The 13,432-nt window shown below is 44.3% G+C and overlaps 1 protein-coding gene across 1 annotated transcript; it reads right to left on the bottom strand.

Annotated features, from left to right (window-relative positions):
* Nucleotides 1-6,153: 6,153 nt before the first annotated feature.
* CLPR1 (CLP protease proteolytic subunit 1) lies at nt 6,154-11,513 on the bottom strand. Its single transcript, XM_048696306.2, has 9 exons — nt 11,242-11,513; nt 8,801-8,916; nt 8,476-8,685; nt 8,269-8,373; nt 8,082-8,144; nt 7,048-7,159; nt 6,892-6,953; nt 6,612-6,794; nt 6,154-6,517 (listed from the first exon to the last, which is right to left on the bottom strand). The coding sequence occupies exons 1-9, from the start codon at nt 11,450-11,452 to the stop codon at nt 6,416-6,418; spliced, it is 1,164 nt and encodes a 387-aa protein (XP_048552263.1). The 5' UTR covers nt 11,453-11,513; the 3' UTR covers nt 6,154-6,415.
* Between the last annotated feature and the right edge of the window lie 1,919 nt (nt 11,514-13,432).

Below are 13,432 nucleotides of genomic sequence, written 5' to 3'. Positions count from 1 at the left end.
CTTAGGAATTAACTAGTAGGAATTATTCTCTTATATGACCCAAAGCTCATCTATAATCCGAGACGTACTTGCATTTTTCTCATCACAAAGGTTCTTAGTTAATGAGGCAATTGGTGCAACATAAGAAAGTGCACTATGGGCTTTGAGTTTGCAACTGCGTTTTTAGGATTTTCGAGCGAGTGGCCAAGGAGAAGCCTGGAGTTTGGACTCTGAAGGGGCCCAGAAGCATCTTGTGTGATGTGATGTGATTCGATTGGATTAGATTTTGTTGTACTTGAAAGGGATTAAAAATTGAAAGCTTTGTTTTGTTTTGAATAATAAATATTATCACAGAAGCAGATTGGATCTGGATCCGCATGCATGTGAGTTGGTACCCGAGAGAGGGAGAGACTGCTGCGCATGCACGGCACTGCTACCAGAGAGAGGGAGACACTCCGGCAATGGCGGAAGGAGGCATGATCCAAAGACCCTATAAATGCAGAGCAGCATCTGGATTCATCCATCCACATCATATCTCACTAGTGGTTGGGGCGCGCCTCTGCGCACCTCTTGAGACGTTTATGTTCTCAGCATATTGGTCTGCCTTGTTAGGTCCGTAGTCTCGCTCCTGAGCAATTTGAGTTAAATATGTTAGTTGCCACTTCTGACTTGGATTGATGAAACGAGAGGATTATTCGATTGGATTGTTGGAGATATATAACATTATAGCTTAGATGGATCAACCCAGAAACAAAGATAAGGTCATGTGCGTATGTTATAAGAGTTCATACCATGACTGATCAATCATACGTACAAACTGAATTTTGCTTACATCGTAGCTTAAAATCTTACAAAGATTCATTTGGCCTCTTCTCACTTCTAGCAACAAGTCACAAATGTACCACATAATATGATTCACAAACAAAGTTTCTGATCTCTTACAACACCCTTCCATTGAAGCCTGCAAATATCCCTTTATTTTAATACAAACAGTTAGTGTAATTATTTACACGGAAATAGAACAAAAAGTATGAAGCAGACGTAAACCAGCAAAGGCGAGCATTTGTAGTAATTGAAAGTAACATCGCACAAACTCGTATATGTGGAATAATATGGAAACATATTAATCTTCTTGAGATCTTCCTCCTCTCCTTCGTCTGATTATGTGTCCCTACAGCAGCAACTTAGTGGCTTCCACAAATCAAAGTGATAGAATAAAGAGCTAGATGTATATGCCCCATTTTACAGTCAGGTGTTTGGTCACTTCAACATTGGCATACTGAGTCTCACAGCTTCATTAGCTTGATCAAATGCTAGGTGGATGACCGCGGACATGTTCCTGTAATTGTCGACGGACCAATTAATACGTATATCTAGATGTTACTCGTTTTCTTTTAATTTACAAAATACAATGCTTAGAAAAAAGAGTAGCTTTGTCAATGTATTTAGTCAGTAAAGCAAATGCATTAGTCGTACCACTAACTCTTGTAGAATTTGGCATACGAACACTCTACGGCCTGGTATTATATAATAGCCATCATTTATGAGAAATAAACATGGAACTACTGGGAGGGGGAGACAAGAAAGTTCCACGTTCCACCTCCACCTTACCTACACGTAGCTTTTGCTACTACATAAACTTTAATGATGACGGAATACATAGAACTACAGAAAACAAAATGAACTTACAGGTTCAGAAACACCCGCTACCTTTAGCGAAACCTTCATTGTGACACTGTAAAAATCACAGTCCTTGAGCTTACTAAGACATCCAAGGATATGTTAGTTAATCACATATGAGGTTATGACACAGGTCTGTTCAGCACCAGTTTGAAGCCAAATATAAGGAAGAAAAGATGACATATTTCATTGGGAAAAAATAGTACATAACATGCAAACAGAATGAAAGAAAAAATGTCTCCCATTCAGCATCACTGTACTTAAATATGCTCACTCATGTGTATTGGAAAAAGAAAGAATATACATCACAGCCCTGAACATGGAGATACAAATAGTAAAGCTAGCAAAGTAAGAAAAGTATCAGCTGCATAGCCTAAAAAATAGAGATCTAGAATTGATAGCTTAAATGTGTCTTCTTCTCAACAATGATGTTCACCACGTTCATATAGGTGAATCCTAAAGAAGAACCAAGACATACCAAGGTTCAGTACCATAACTAAGCAATGGAAGATTTTCTGCCAAACACTCCTGGACAATTCGAAATTATGATCTCCTTCTACACCTTAGAAGGGTGAACAGATATATACCTTCGCTTACCGAATAAACATCAAACTAAAACGGTATGATTATCTCCGAGGAGATACAAATAATATAAGATCTATTTTTAATATTACTGAATACTGAACAATGCCTTAGGAACTTGATGGCATGATGAATGGGTGTCAATCTAGTATGCTAGAACTCAAATTGTTGCATTGAACGAGAGGGACAGTCGAAATTTTAGTTCTGTTGGCATGATTTATCAATGTGGAAGTAAGAAAGAGACACATGTCGACATGTCAATTTGCTAGTACCTTTTATATATCTACATCTGCATCATTTAATTTGTTGACATACGACAAAGATAAGAAATCCAGTTGAGGGTTGTCACTTTGACAACAATTGATGAGCATGCGACCAAGCAATACATATCCCAAAAAGCCATCGGCCAATGAAACCTGCAGAAATCCATATACTGAAGATAAGGCAGCAGCAGTGATTTTTTTTTAGGAAACACTCATGCCAAGATGAGATGTGCAGATATAAAACAAAACTGCATATCTGAAGAATGCAAAGTAGCCGGAAAACTGATGGATGTAGTCATGGAGAAGTTGAACTTGCTCATGTGATTCATCGTGGCCACACTCATGACCCATGGCGGTCAGCAAACTCAACCTGGTAGAGGAGCTTGTAATTGGATAAGGACGATAGAGATGACGCTACGCACTATTCGACCTCCTCGTTCGTCTCTCCCGCACAAGGGGCGAGGATGACAGGAACAAACGAAAGAAAAACAAACCAGGGCAGCCTCATGCGATGGGATTCCTGAACTGCTCCTATCGCTCCGGCCGGCCATCCTCCCTCAACTGCCGCCCGTCCGCATCCGCCCCTCCACCAACCCTGCTGCTTCCGCCTACAGGTGCCCAACTCGCCACGGGCTTCTGCCCCCACCCTGACCCAGCCGTCGCTGAGGGGAGGGTCAGACCTCCTGGCTTGCTGCTCCTCAAATTCCACCACCTTCACCCCCTGAAGAAGAGAAACACAGAAAGAGACTCAGAACAAGCAGAGCCAAATTGGAAGAAAAACAGAGAAAACCAAAGGGATGGGATTTGTGTGACTGCAGCAAACTGCCACTGACCTCGGCCGCTGCCATCTCGTACGACGCCGGCTCCAACGGGAAGAAGGCCAGCGCCGCCTTTATCAACGACATCTTGTTCCTCCACGGCTCCGCCACCTCGGCGCCTCATCAGCCGATCCGCTTGAAGGAGAGGAGAGAAAAGCAGCACGGGGGCAGCGGCGGGCGCATCGCCAGATGGAGCAAAATTTTTGGGAAGGGGATGAGACGTTGCGTGCATCAGGAAGGAGCGGGGGTCTCGAGGCCCTCTTTCTTCTGGACGAAGCAAGTGGTGCGTGATACATGGGCGTGGGGCTGGATGCGCTTTTCCGCTCCCAATCGTCTCGTTTGTTTTTTATCTCAACGACTGACAAGTTCACGCCTTTTTTTTCATGTTACTGTGCAAATCCGACGTGGACATGGCTAGAGATCGCCCTTACCGCGACTGTTATTGGGTTTCATACTACGTACTACTATCTTTTTTTTGAGAGAATACTACGTACTACTATCTTACTAAACGCAGGGTAGAAGTAGCCACCACACCGCCATGGCGAAGCTCGCCATTCTCCTTCTCGTCGCCGCCTTCTTCCTCGCTGGCGCTGGTACCAACAGCGGGGATCCTGCGTACTACTACGATCTCGAGATCGCGACGGCCGACGGGGGCACGGATGCGCTCGTCGCCTTCGAGTTCCGTGATTCCACCCGCACTCTCGGTGTGACGCGTTTGGTGGATGGCTATGGTCCCGTGTTGGACAAGGGCAGCGTCGACGCTTTCAACTTCGCTGACTCGGAACACATCCAACCGTGCCACCTCGTTGATAGCTCGCCTGACAACAAATGGGAGTGTAAGTCGGTCAAAGTCGTCAACTTCCATCTCAGGAAGGATGTGGAGAAAGAATTCCCAGTGAATCAGTGGGTTCTCCCTGGGAAGGGCGTCCACATCGACTTGTGCGACTATAGTATAGCGAAGTAGTACTATCCATATTACCGGGTCATAAAATAATATGATGCCAGGTCATAATTGTTGTTGACACCGGGTCATATAATTGATCTTATATCCATATTACCGATAATATGGATATAAGATCAATTACATGACCCGGTGTCAACAACAATTATGACCCGACATCGTCTGTTTTATAACCCGGCAATTTTGATAATAATAAACCGGCAAGTTTTACATCTTCAAGCCGGCTGAAAGTCACATGAGTATTTCAAGACCAATATTTTTTAATCCGGCGCTTTGGAAGCCAGTTCAAGTGGATTATTTCTTACAATATTTCTCTACAAGAGACCAATGTCAGCAAATTGACTCTGAAGCTGGCTTATTGACCCAGATTTCTCAAGAAAAGTATCTGGATTTTTTGCATTCACAAAGATTGAACGTATCTACTAAAGGAGATTTGCTATGAGTTCATGGGCATGCATCAAGAAGGAAATGACAAGGACTTAAAGATGATCAGATGCCGGTTTACAAGAATTTTTAACCCGGAGTATGACTTGTCAAGGTTGTTCTTGTGTTTGTTTTACAAGATAAGTTTAACATGAATAAATCAAAATTAAACTGGGGGCTAATGTCGGGGATATACCCCGCGGTATGACCGGGCCAGAAATATGACCCGGCCGGACTTGGCGATTTACTTGAGACCCGGTTGACACTTGACGATTCACTGGTGATCCGCCCTGACCAGACGGTTTACAAGCAACCTGCCTGAATATTATGACTCACTGGTAACCCGGCGGGCGGGACAGACGGATGACCAGGCCCAAGCCCAGAAGACCGGTTTATGTTAATGATGGGCCGGTTTAAGAGGAAAGGCGCGAGGAGTTAAGACCCAAACTTGTATCCAGTTTGTATTAGAAGGTAGACTAGTCCTAATCCTAATAGGACTCCACATGTAACCCACCCCTTCAACATATATAAGGAGGGACAGGGCTCCCCAAAGAGGGACAAGTAAGAAGCAATAATCTTTAGGGATAGACGTAACTAGAGGAGAGCCGGCTTACCGGCGACTCCCTCATGAGCATAATGAGACCTAGCCACAAACAGCATGTAGGGCTATTACCGGATGATGTTTTCCGGGGCCCGAAGCTGTCTAAACCCTCGTCTTGTGTGTTGTGTCTCTCGATTCTGATCAACCCCTCTCAAGCTACCACATATATAGATGCGCTGGCCTTATGACTAAGTCCTCACACTAGGACATTTGCCATGACAATTCCACAACAGAAACCCTACATCATGAATAGCTCTTCTTCTAGCTCGTCAACTAGTTGACTGAAAATATGCGCTGAAGCGGGCAATGTTTAGTTGGGTTTGGACCAGACATGAAGATTCGGCCTGCTTGTGCGCGTAGATCCAACCGGGCCGGATATGAGACGAGGCTTCTTTTTTGGGCGGCACAGTCTAACCTTAATTTAGAGCCTTTTATTGCGATGGACCTGAATTTAATTTAGAATACAAATAATCTTCGTTTTTCTCAGGGATCTAAAATAATCTTTTTGTACTACTGAGTTTGTTTTCCTACTCATGTAGAGTACGTATTTTAATTGATCATTGTAACATTTTATTTCTAATAACAAAAGAGTGGGGAGAGAACCTATTGATGCGAAAGATTTGCAACATGAGTGTGAGCATTTAGATAATATAGATGGGGTTTTTAATGATGAGCATGACGTTAAGATAAATATTAGAGCAATTTTCTTGAACTTCAAAATACTGCCAATGCAGATTATAGATGATCCCCAATAACAAGCATTTTTTTAATATCAACATTAAAATAAATATTAGAGAAGTTTTAAAAAAATATTATATAGAATTATAGAGCATGACGGTTGTAGACTTACTGATAATATCGAACTTCAAAAGATTTTCCCAAATTCGGGGTTCACTATCACATCTGCCACAGCCAAAGTTGACAAAAATTCAGGGTTTCCACTAGTGAAATATGCCAGACAATACAAGATGGTGGCAAAATATGGGTGCTGTATAGTGCGAGTGCAACGTTTTCATCAGCTTCAATCTATCCCAGACAACAGGCGGATATCTTCTAAGTCTACAACCTGTGGCAGCACAGTCGCCTGAGCGTATCTTTGCCTTCTAGTCTACCTGGGAGCGGTCGGAGTCGACCATCGCCCAGCTCCAGCTGGTGCGCGCTTCCCAGACTGCCGCATCTCCTGCGCCTTGGCTAGCTGCGCCGTCAGGTCCTGATGTACGACGAACAGTTCATCAGCGCAAAGCCCCCGTGGTATGTTATAAATCACACATGGATGAACAAGACAAGGGGCTAAAAGGTGGTACCTTCGGCTTGAAAGAGCCGTCCAGCGAGTGCAGGATCGTGTCCGCGAGCCCGTAGTCAATGGCCTCCTGCGCGCGGAAGTACCTCGGGCCTCTCAGGAACTCCGCGAGCTCTTCCTTCGGTTTACCGACTCCCTTGGACACGAGCTCCAGGTAGTAGTCCGTGTTGGTTTCCAGCTCTTTTGCCTGAGGACAAAACAAAATATTCAGTGCATAGTGCAACACGGCAGTATCATGTCGCGGCTCAGATGTACTCATATCGGAAAGGAGAGTTGAGTTTCACCTTAATCCACATATCAATGGCAGCTCCACCGGATTTGTGGACCTTGGGCAGGTGCAGTTTAGCTGCAGTTCAGCAATGTGCATCAAGAGATACTTCAGACTACCGTGTCAGAATTATATATCCGTGTGGCCCAGGAATCCAAGAAAAGAGACATACTTATCGAATTTGGTAACACTCCTCTTTTACCCTTCATCCCCAGGGAAAGAAGCATTGCAGCCTGACCATATGCCATGCTAAGATTGATGGTGTAAACCTTAGCTTTGCTTCGCTGTAGAACCAAGAAAAATATGATAGGAGTCAGGCAGAACTCTTTTGTGTATGTAAGAAAATCAACGTGGATAGTCCTAACGCTTTAAAGGGAATGGAATGCTTCGTTCCATTTGATTTATCAATGGAGTATGTTAAGATGTAACTGCACAGACTGAGGGATACAAGCATCCATCTTCTGCAGATCCATGGTTTGCTAAACACTAATCAAGTGAATTGAAGAGCCCTTACAACCAAAGGTGGAGGCAAGAAAAGGGCGTTCCCAGTGCTGAAACTCTTTTTGTGCATAAATAAATATCAATGCCGATAGTCATATTGCTTCAATGGAAATGGAATCCTTCATCCCGTGTTATCAATGGAGTGTGATAAGGTGTTACTGCAGTCTGAGAGGTAAAAGCAACCAACTACTATAGATCCAGTTTCATGGTTCACTAAACACAAGTGAATTCAAGAGTCCTTACAATGAAAGGTGCAAGCAAAAGCTAGAAGAAACAAAGTAAGAGCCAGCATCTCTGATAGCAGAAACAACTCCAGCCAATTGATCTTTGCTTCAATTTTGGGGAAATATGAAGGAACACAATCAAATATGCAGAATATTCAAACCGCTATAAACTAAAAAACCCAAGGGCTGAATAGATTGGCATGCTGCAACGACATGCACATTTGTGCAGAAACTTCTGGAAAATCATGATATAGAAAATTTGCAACATAAGGACAATAATTACTTGCCTGGTCCCAAAATGTAAATATGCCCTGGGGCTATAATAAAAACAGAGGATCATTAATGCAAACATAGTTCATGGATCCAACCCCATATGCAAATATCAACACGAGATATGACGAATTATGTGTAATATTATGGGCATGATAGAAAGGTATGTCGAGTTTCCAGTTAATCTGAGTGACAATAGATAAGGGCTTACATTAATGAAATCAGCAATTGCATAGGCATCAGTTTCAGATGCGACCAGCTCGTTATTTTCATCCTATTGCAGCACAGAGAATAGGAGTATCAATACTCGAATAATGTCAAAGAGAATGGAAAATTGCATGTTAACAATTTAGAAAAAAAATGTTGTTTCCAATATCAACATCTAAGTACTTACGTACCATGGTTCCTGTTGAGTTTATATACAAGTAAATTGGCTTTGTGCGGTCATCATAGTCTAGCCACAGAAACTGAGCAGCAATAAGCTCAGTTACAGCTGGAACAATCTAGCAATAGACAAGGAAAACACAAGGTTAGCATTTTGCTAGTTGAAACCTTATAAATTCAGTGTTGCACATAAGAAATAAGACAGAAGGTTGATCTCTTACTGGCATTCCAAGAAATATAATTCGGGAGTCCAACAGCAATGATGGCAGATCTGGGGCTGAGCTTCTCATTCTTCTATATCCTTTCCCTGCTCTTCCCATGCTCATGCTGGGCATGCCCATACCCATGCTGTAACTCGCAGGGCCCTCATGTGTGCCTGATAAGGAGTACATACCGAATTCATCATAACTCCTCAAAGCAGAAACGCTTTCCTGCATTTAGGGGGGGGGGGGGGGGGGGGGGATACCATGTCATGTTCAATGTATCAGTGCCATAGAACAAACTTCAATAATAACAAAATGAGCAGAGTTATATAATCTCACCAACCTCTGTAACTTTCTTTGACTGCCGATTATAAGGGTTGTCGTCAGTTGTAAACATTTCCATCTGAGATGGGCTTAAGCCATAAAGGAACTGAGGAACATTCTTGTAATTATCCATCACTGCAAGAAGGTTAAAAAAAGCCTTAAAGCCGCACACAAAATAACTGGTACAGTAAGCGTTAGGGATAAGGTACAATTGCTTATCGCCTCAACAGAAAAAGCTACAGCTACGGTTTGTAAGCATGCATAGATGTGTCATATGGGGACAGTTTATATCAACCGTTTGATGAGACAAGACCACCTAGGAATATAAAGCATGGACATAATAGTATGTCTGGCACTTATGCATAGTCAACTTGCAAACGTCTACCATTTCTCCCCTGTGATTTTCTTTAGAAAAAACCATCTACTGCTTCTTAACAACCACCAGGCAGTAAAATTGCCCTATGGATATATATTTTCCTACCAGTTGGTAAGACAAAGTGAAGATAACATATTGCACGGTAGTAAACTTCTGAACTTCCACAAACATTTGGATGTACAGACCATCCATAACGCATTGCCCCTGATCAATAGCCTCAACTCCTAGTCATAGTTAAGTCAGTTGCATCCAACAAGCTAACACTTTGCAAGGGGCGTGTGGGCAATTGCATTATCAACATTCTGTTACCGCCAATTGGTCTACAAAAGACCTACGGTAGTTCATATCAGCTAGGAGAAGTATCTCATTCTCGGCGCCCTTGTACAGAAAGGTTTATTTGAACCCACTTCTTATTTACATACATGGTTTTGTGCAGTTGAACCGACCGGTTCATGTCCATGTGTGGCCGTTGAAATTGGGCAGTGAAATGCAGCAGTGAATTGACTGAATCTACGAACCAGTAACTTAACCTGAAGCAATCATAATCTGTACAGATATTTTTTTTTCTGTTTCATGGTTGCATACCATTGGAGCTCTGAATCTGATTATTATGAGTTCCAGCATAACTTAAGACGGACAGCACATAGTTTATTCACAAAACTAAATACTACTCCTAAAGTATATTTCAGCAGCTGACAAGAATGAGCTGCTGCTTGAAGGTTGAAGCCATGGCAGGATAAATCCACTGCATAGTTAAATGCAGTACTATATAAATCTATGACCCAGTAACTTAACTTCAAACAATCAAAATCTGTGGCGATAATATTTTGTTCTGTTTCATGGCTGCATACCAGTGAAGGTCTGATTAGGATTGTTCTATCACAAATGCAACAAAGGAACGATTCTTAAGACAAAACGCGTGCAGTTTATCCACACAATTACATGCTACTCCTAGAGCAAATTACAGCAGCTGACAGGAATGGCTGATGCTGCTTGGTGACGGATAGGAAGTCTAGTAAACTACCTGAATCTACAACCCAGCAACTTAACTTCAAACAATCATAGTTTGTACAGATATATTTTTGTTCTATTCTCATGGTTGCATACCAGTGGGCAGTGGAGGTCCGATTTTAGAAAAATACCAGAGGAGATCTGATTATGATGAGTTCTAGCAGAAATGCAACCGAGGAACACTTTTAAGACGAAAACACATCACTCAACTTAGTATTGTACTTTGACAGACAGGAATGCTGCTGCTGCTTGAAGCCATGGATAGAAAGGCTAGTTACATGATAAGCTAGCTAGCAAAGCAAGATGTTGTAACATGGATATAGCATGTCTGGCACTTATGCATAGTCAACTTGCAAACGTCTACCATTTCTCCCCTACGGAAAAAAGCGTCTACTGCTTAATAACCACCAGGCAGTAAAATTGCGATATGCATATATATTTCCCTACCATTTGGTAAGACAAAGTGAAGATAATGTATTGTGTAGTACTAAACTTCTGAACTTTCACAAAGATTTGGACCATCCATAGCTCGTTGGCGTCAATAGCCTCGGCTCCTACTCAAAGTTAAATCAGCTATATTCAAAATGATTTACCAACGACCTATGTACTAGTTCATATCAGATAGGAGAAGAATCTCCTTTTCGATGCCGGAAAAGTTTTTTTGAACCCATTGCTTATTTACATACATGGTTTTCTGCAGTTGTACCGACCGGTTCGTGCCCAAGTGCGAGCATTGAAATTGGGCAGTGAAATGCAGCAGTGAACTGTCTGAATCTACGAACCAGTAACTTATCTTCACAATCATAACCTGTACAAATGATATTTTTGTTCTGTTTTATGGTTGCATACCATTGGAGGTCTGAATCTGATTATGATGAGTTCCAATAGAATTAAGACGGACATCACATAACTAAATACTACTCCTAGAGTATATTTCAGCAGCTGACAGGAGTGAGCTGCTGCTCGGAGGTTGAAGCCATGGCAGGCAGGATAAGTCCACTAAGTACATGATAAGTCAGCTAGCAAGATGCTCTAATGAATCTTTGAGGGGGAAGAAGGGGGAGGGAGCTCACGGCCATCCTTTAGGTTCTCCTCGCGGAACTGCTTGGGGATGTGGTCGTAGCTCCTTGGGGGGCCGTCGCCGTGGTAGTAGTGGCACCTGCAGCCCCCCGCCGGCCTCCTCGCGGGCCTCGCAGCCGACTGGGAGTGGGAGGAGGCGTTGGGGAAGGGGCCCCTGGCCGGCGACGGCGAGGCGGCGGCGGGGCAGCGCAGCGCAAGCGCCATGGGACGACGGCGTGGCTCACTCGCTGCTGGTGCCGGGGATTCGGATAACTGGAGTGGGTGTGCCGTCTGATGCGGTAATTTGGGGGATCGTTTTGTTGTGGATGCCGGATGATCCCTCGGGCCGAGCCCATGGTAAGGCCCGGCCCAAAACCAGGCCCAGTGTGCGACTCGTTGTTTGCTTCTTTTTCTTTCTTTCAATTTTTGGAGTTTATCTCTTCTTTGCTTGGTCAGGGTCGCCATTTGTGGCTAATTTCTCCGCATGACCCCTCTTGCATTCCCATGAACGTCCACATTGATCAATAAAGGGTTGGCAATTCTGAAGAAAAAAAATCAGTCTTTTCCCCTATAAAAAGACCATCATTATTTTTCGATAAGAAGTACTACAAGTTTTTTTGAGAAACCGAGTTTTTTTCTACGATAAATAGTTCCAGTTCAATATTATTTTTTGATAAGAATGTCACAACCCTAGAATTTGCTTGTAGCTATTTACCTGAGTGAGCATCATGCATCATGTCTAAATTCTGAAAGTTGAATTGAGGTTAGTTGAAACCCTCATAAATCACTTCAAAAATAATCAACATTAAAATATTTTCAAAGAAGTCCAAGAAAATGTTCCTCTTAGTCTCTGAAAATATTGGCAAGAGGTAAAACTTAAAAAAATATTTTTGGAATCTCAGAGATATTTATTTTGGGCCTTTGAATTAAATCAATAACTATTTGCATTGGATATATATTTGTTTATTAATTAATATATGTCCAATAATTCTGATCTTTGGTGAAGGGCTTTGGAATAATCCAACTAGTCCCTACAAGAATTATCAGAAGCAACAAAAATGATTTAGTGTCTAAAACTAAATCAAAACAAATTACAGAAAATGCCAAACAGAAAGAATTAGAAAAGAGAGAGAGAGAAGAGCTCACCCGGCGCTCACCTGACACGGCCTAGCACGGCCCAGCCCACCAGAGCCAGGCGCCAGTCGTCTCCTTCCTTTGCTAGGAGGACGACGGCGTGGCGCACGCACAGGAGGCGAAGCCACCTCTTGCTTCCACCTCTTGCTTCCTCCCCACTCCGATCTGACGCGCTTGGAAACGCCCGAGCCCCCTGGTCCTTCCCCTCTCACGCAGCTCACTCTCCCCTCCTCTCCCTTGCTCTCTCCCGTGACGGCCGACGCGACCATGGAAGCGCCGCCGTGAACCACCACGCTCCCCGACCCCCTCTCACCTTCCCGTGTTGCGTGGAAGCTCCGCCACTGTCGCCTACGCCTTCTGCACCGAGCCAAGCGAGCCGGGAAGCCCTGCTTCGTCCTCGGCATCGTCTTCTTCAACCTCGGCCACCGGAGATCGCCACCGTCGTTCGCCGCCGTCCGCGCTTCCCCAAGGTCACCGACCAGCTCTCTGGATCCGCCGTGAGCTCCTCTACCTAGCCCTCTACTTCCCGTGCTCGATTACGCCGCGTAGCCACCGCCCCCTTCGAGCCCGAGCGCTCCTCGCCGCCGGCCATGTCGCCGTCGTGGCTACGGCCGTGCAAGCACGCGTTCGAGCGCACCACCGCGCTCAGTGCGTCCTCAGGAGCCTAACGCACGCACTCCCTTGCCCTGCCATGAACCGTAGCCCTCTTTCCCTCCCCGCCCGAACTCCGGCGCCGCCGCGAGCTCTGCTCCGGCGAGCTTCGGCCATCCTACGCCCTGCTGCTGCCTCTGCTCGATGCGGCCGAGCGAGGGCTTCCTCTTGGTGTCCCCAGTGCGCCAAACGGTGACCCGCACGAGAAACCCGAGCAACTCCGGCGAAATCCCGCCACGTATTTGGTCGCCGCCGGCCAAGCTCCGGCGAGCTGACGTGGCGCTGGCTTAATTAGTGCTAATGACCCTGCTAAAACTCCCAAGAGCCACTGCCATGTGGGGCCCAGTGCCTGTTTAGTATAACTTAATGTTCTGTTTAGATTAGTTATTAACCCAGCTGGTCCCACACGTCAGTTTGACT

Source organism: Triticum urartu, chromosome 1A (assembly GCF_056163025.1).
Source record: "Triticum urartu cultivar PI428250 chromosome 1A, HENAU_Tu73, whole genome shotgun sequence".
Taxonomy (NCBI): Eukaryota; Viridiplantae; Streptophyta; class Magnoliopsida; order Poales; family Poaceae; genus Triticum; species Triticum urartu.
Note: the sequence above shows the minus strand (reverse complement) of the source record. Positions and strands in the feature narration are given on the sequence as shown.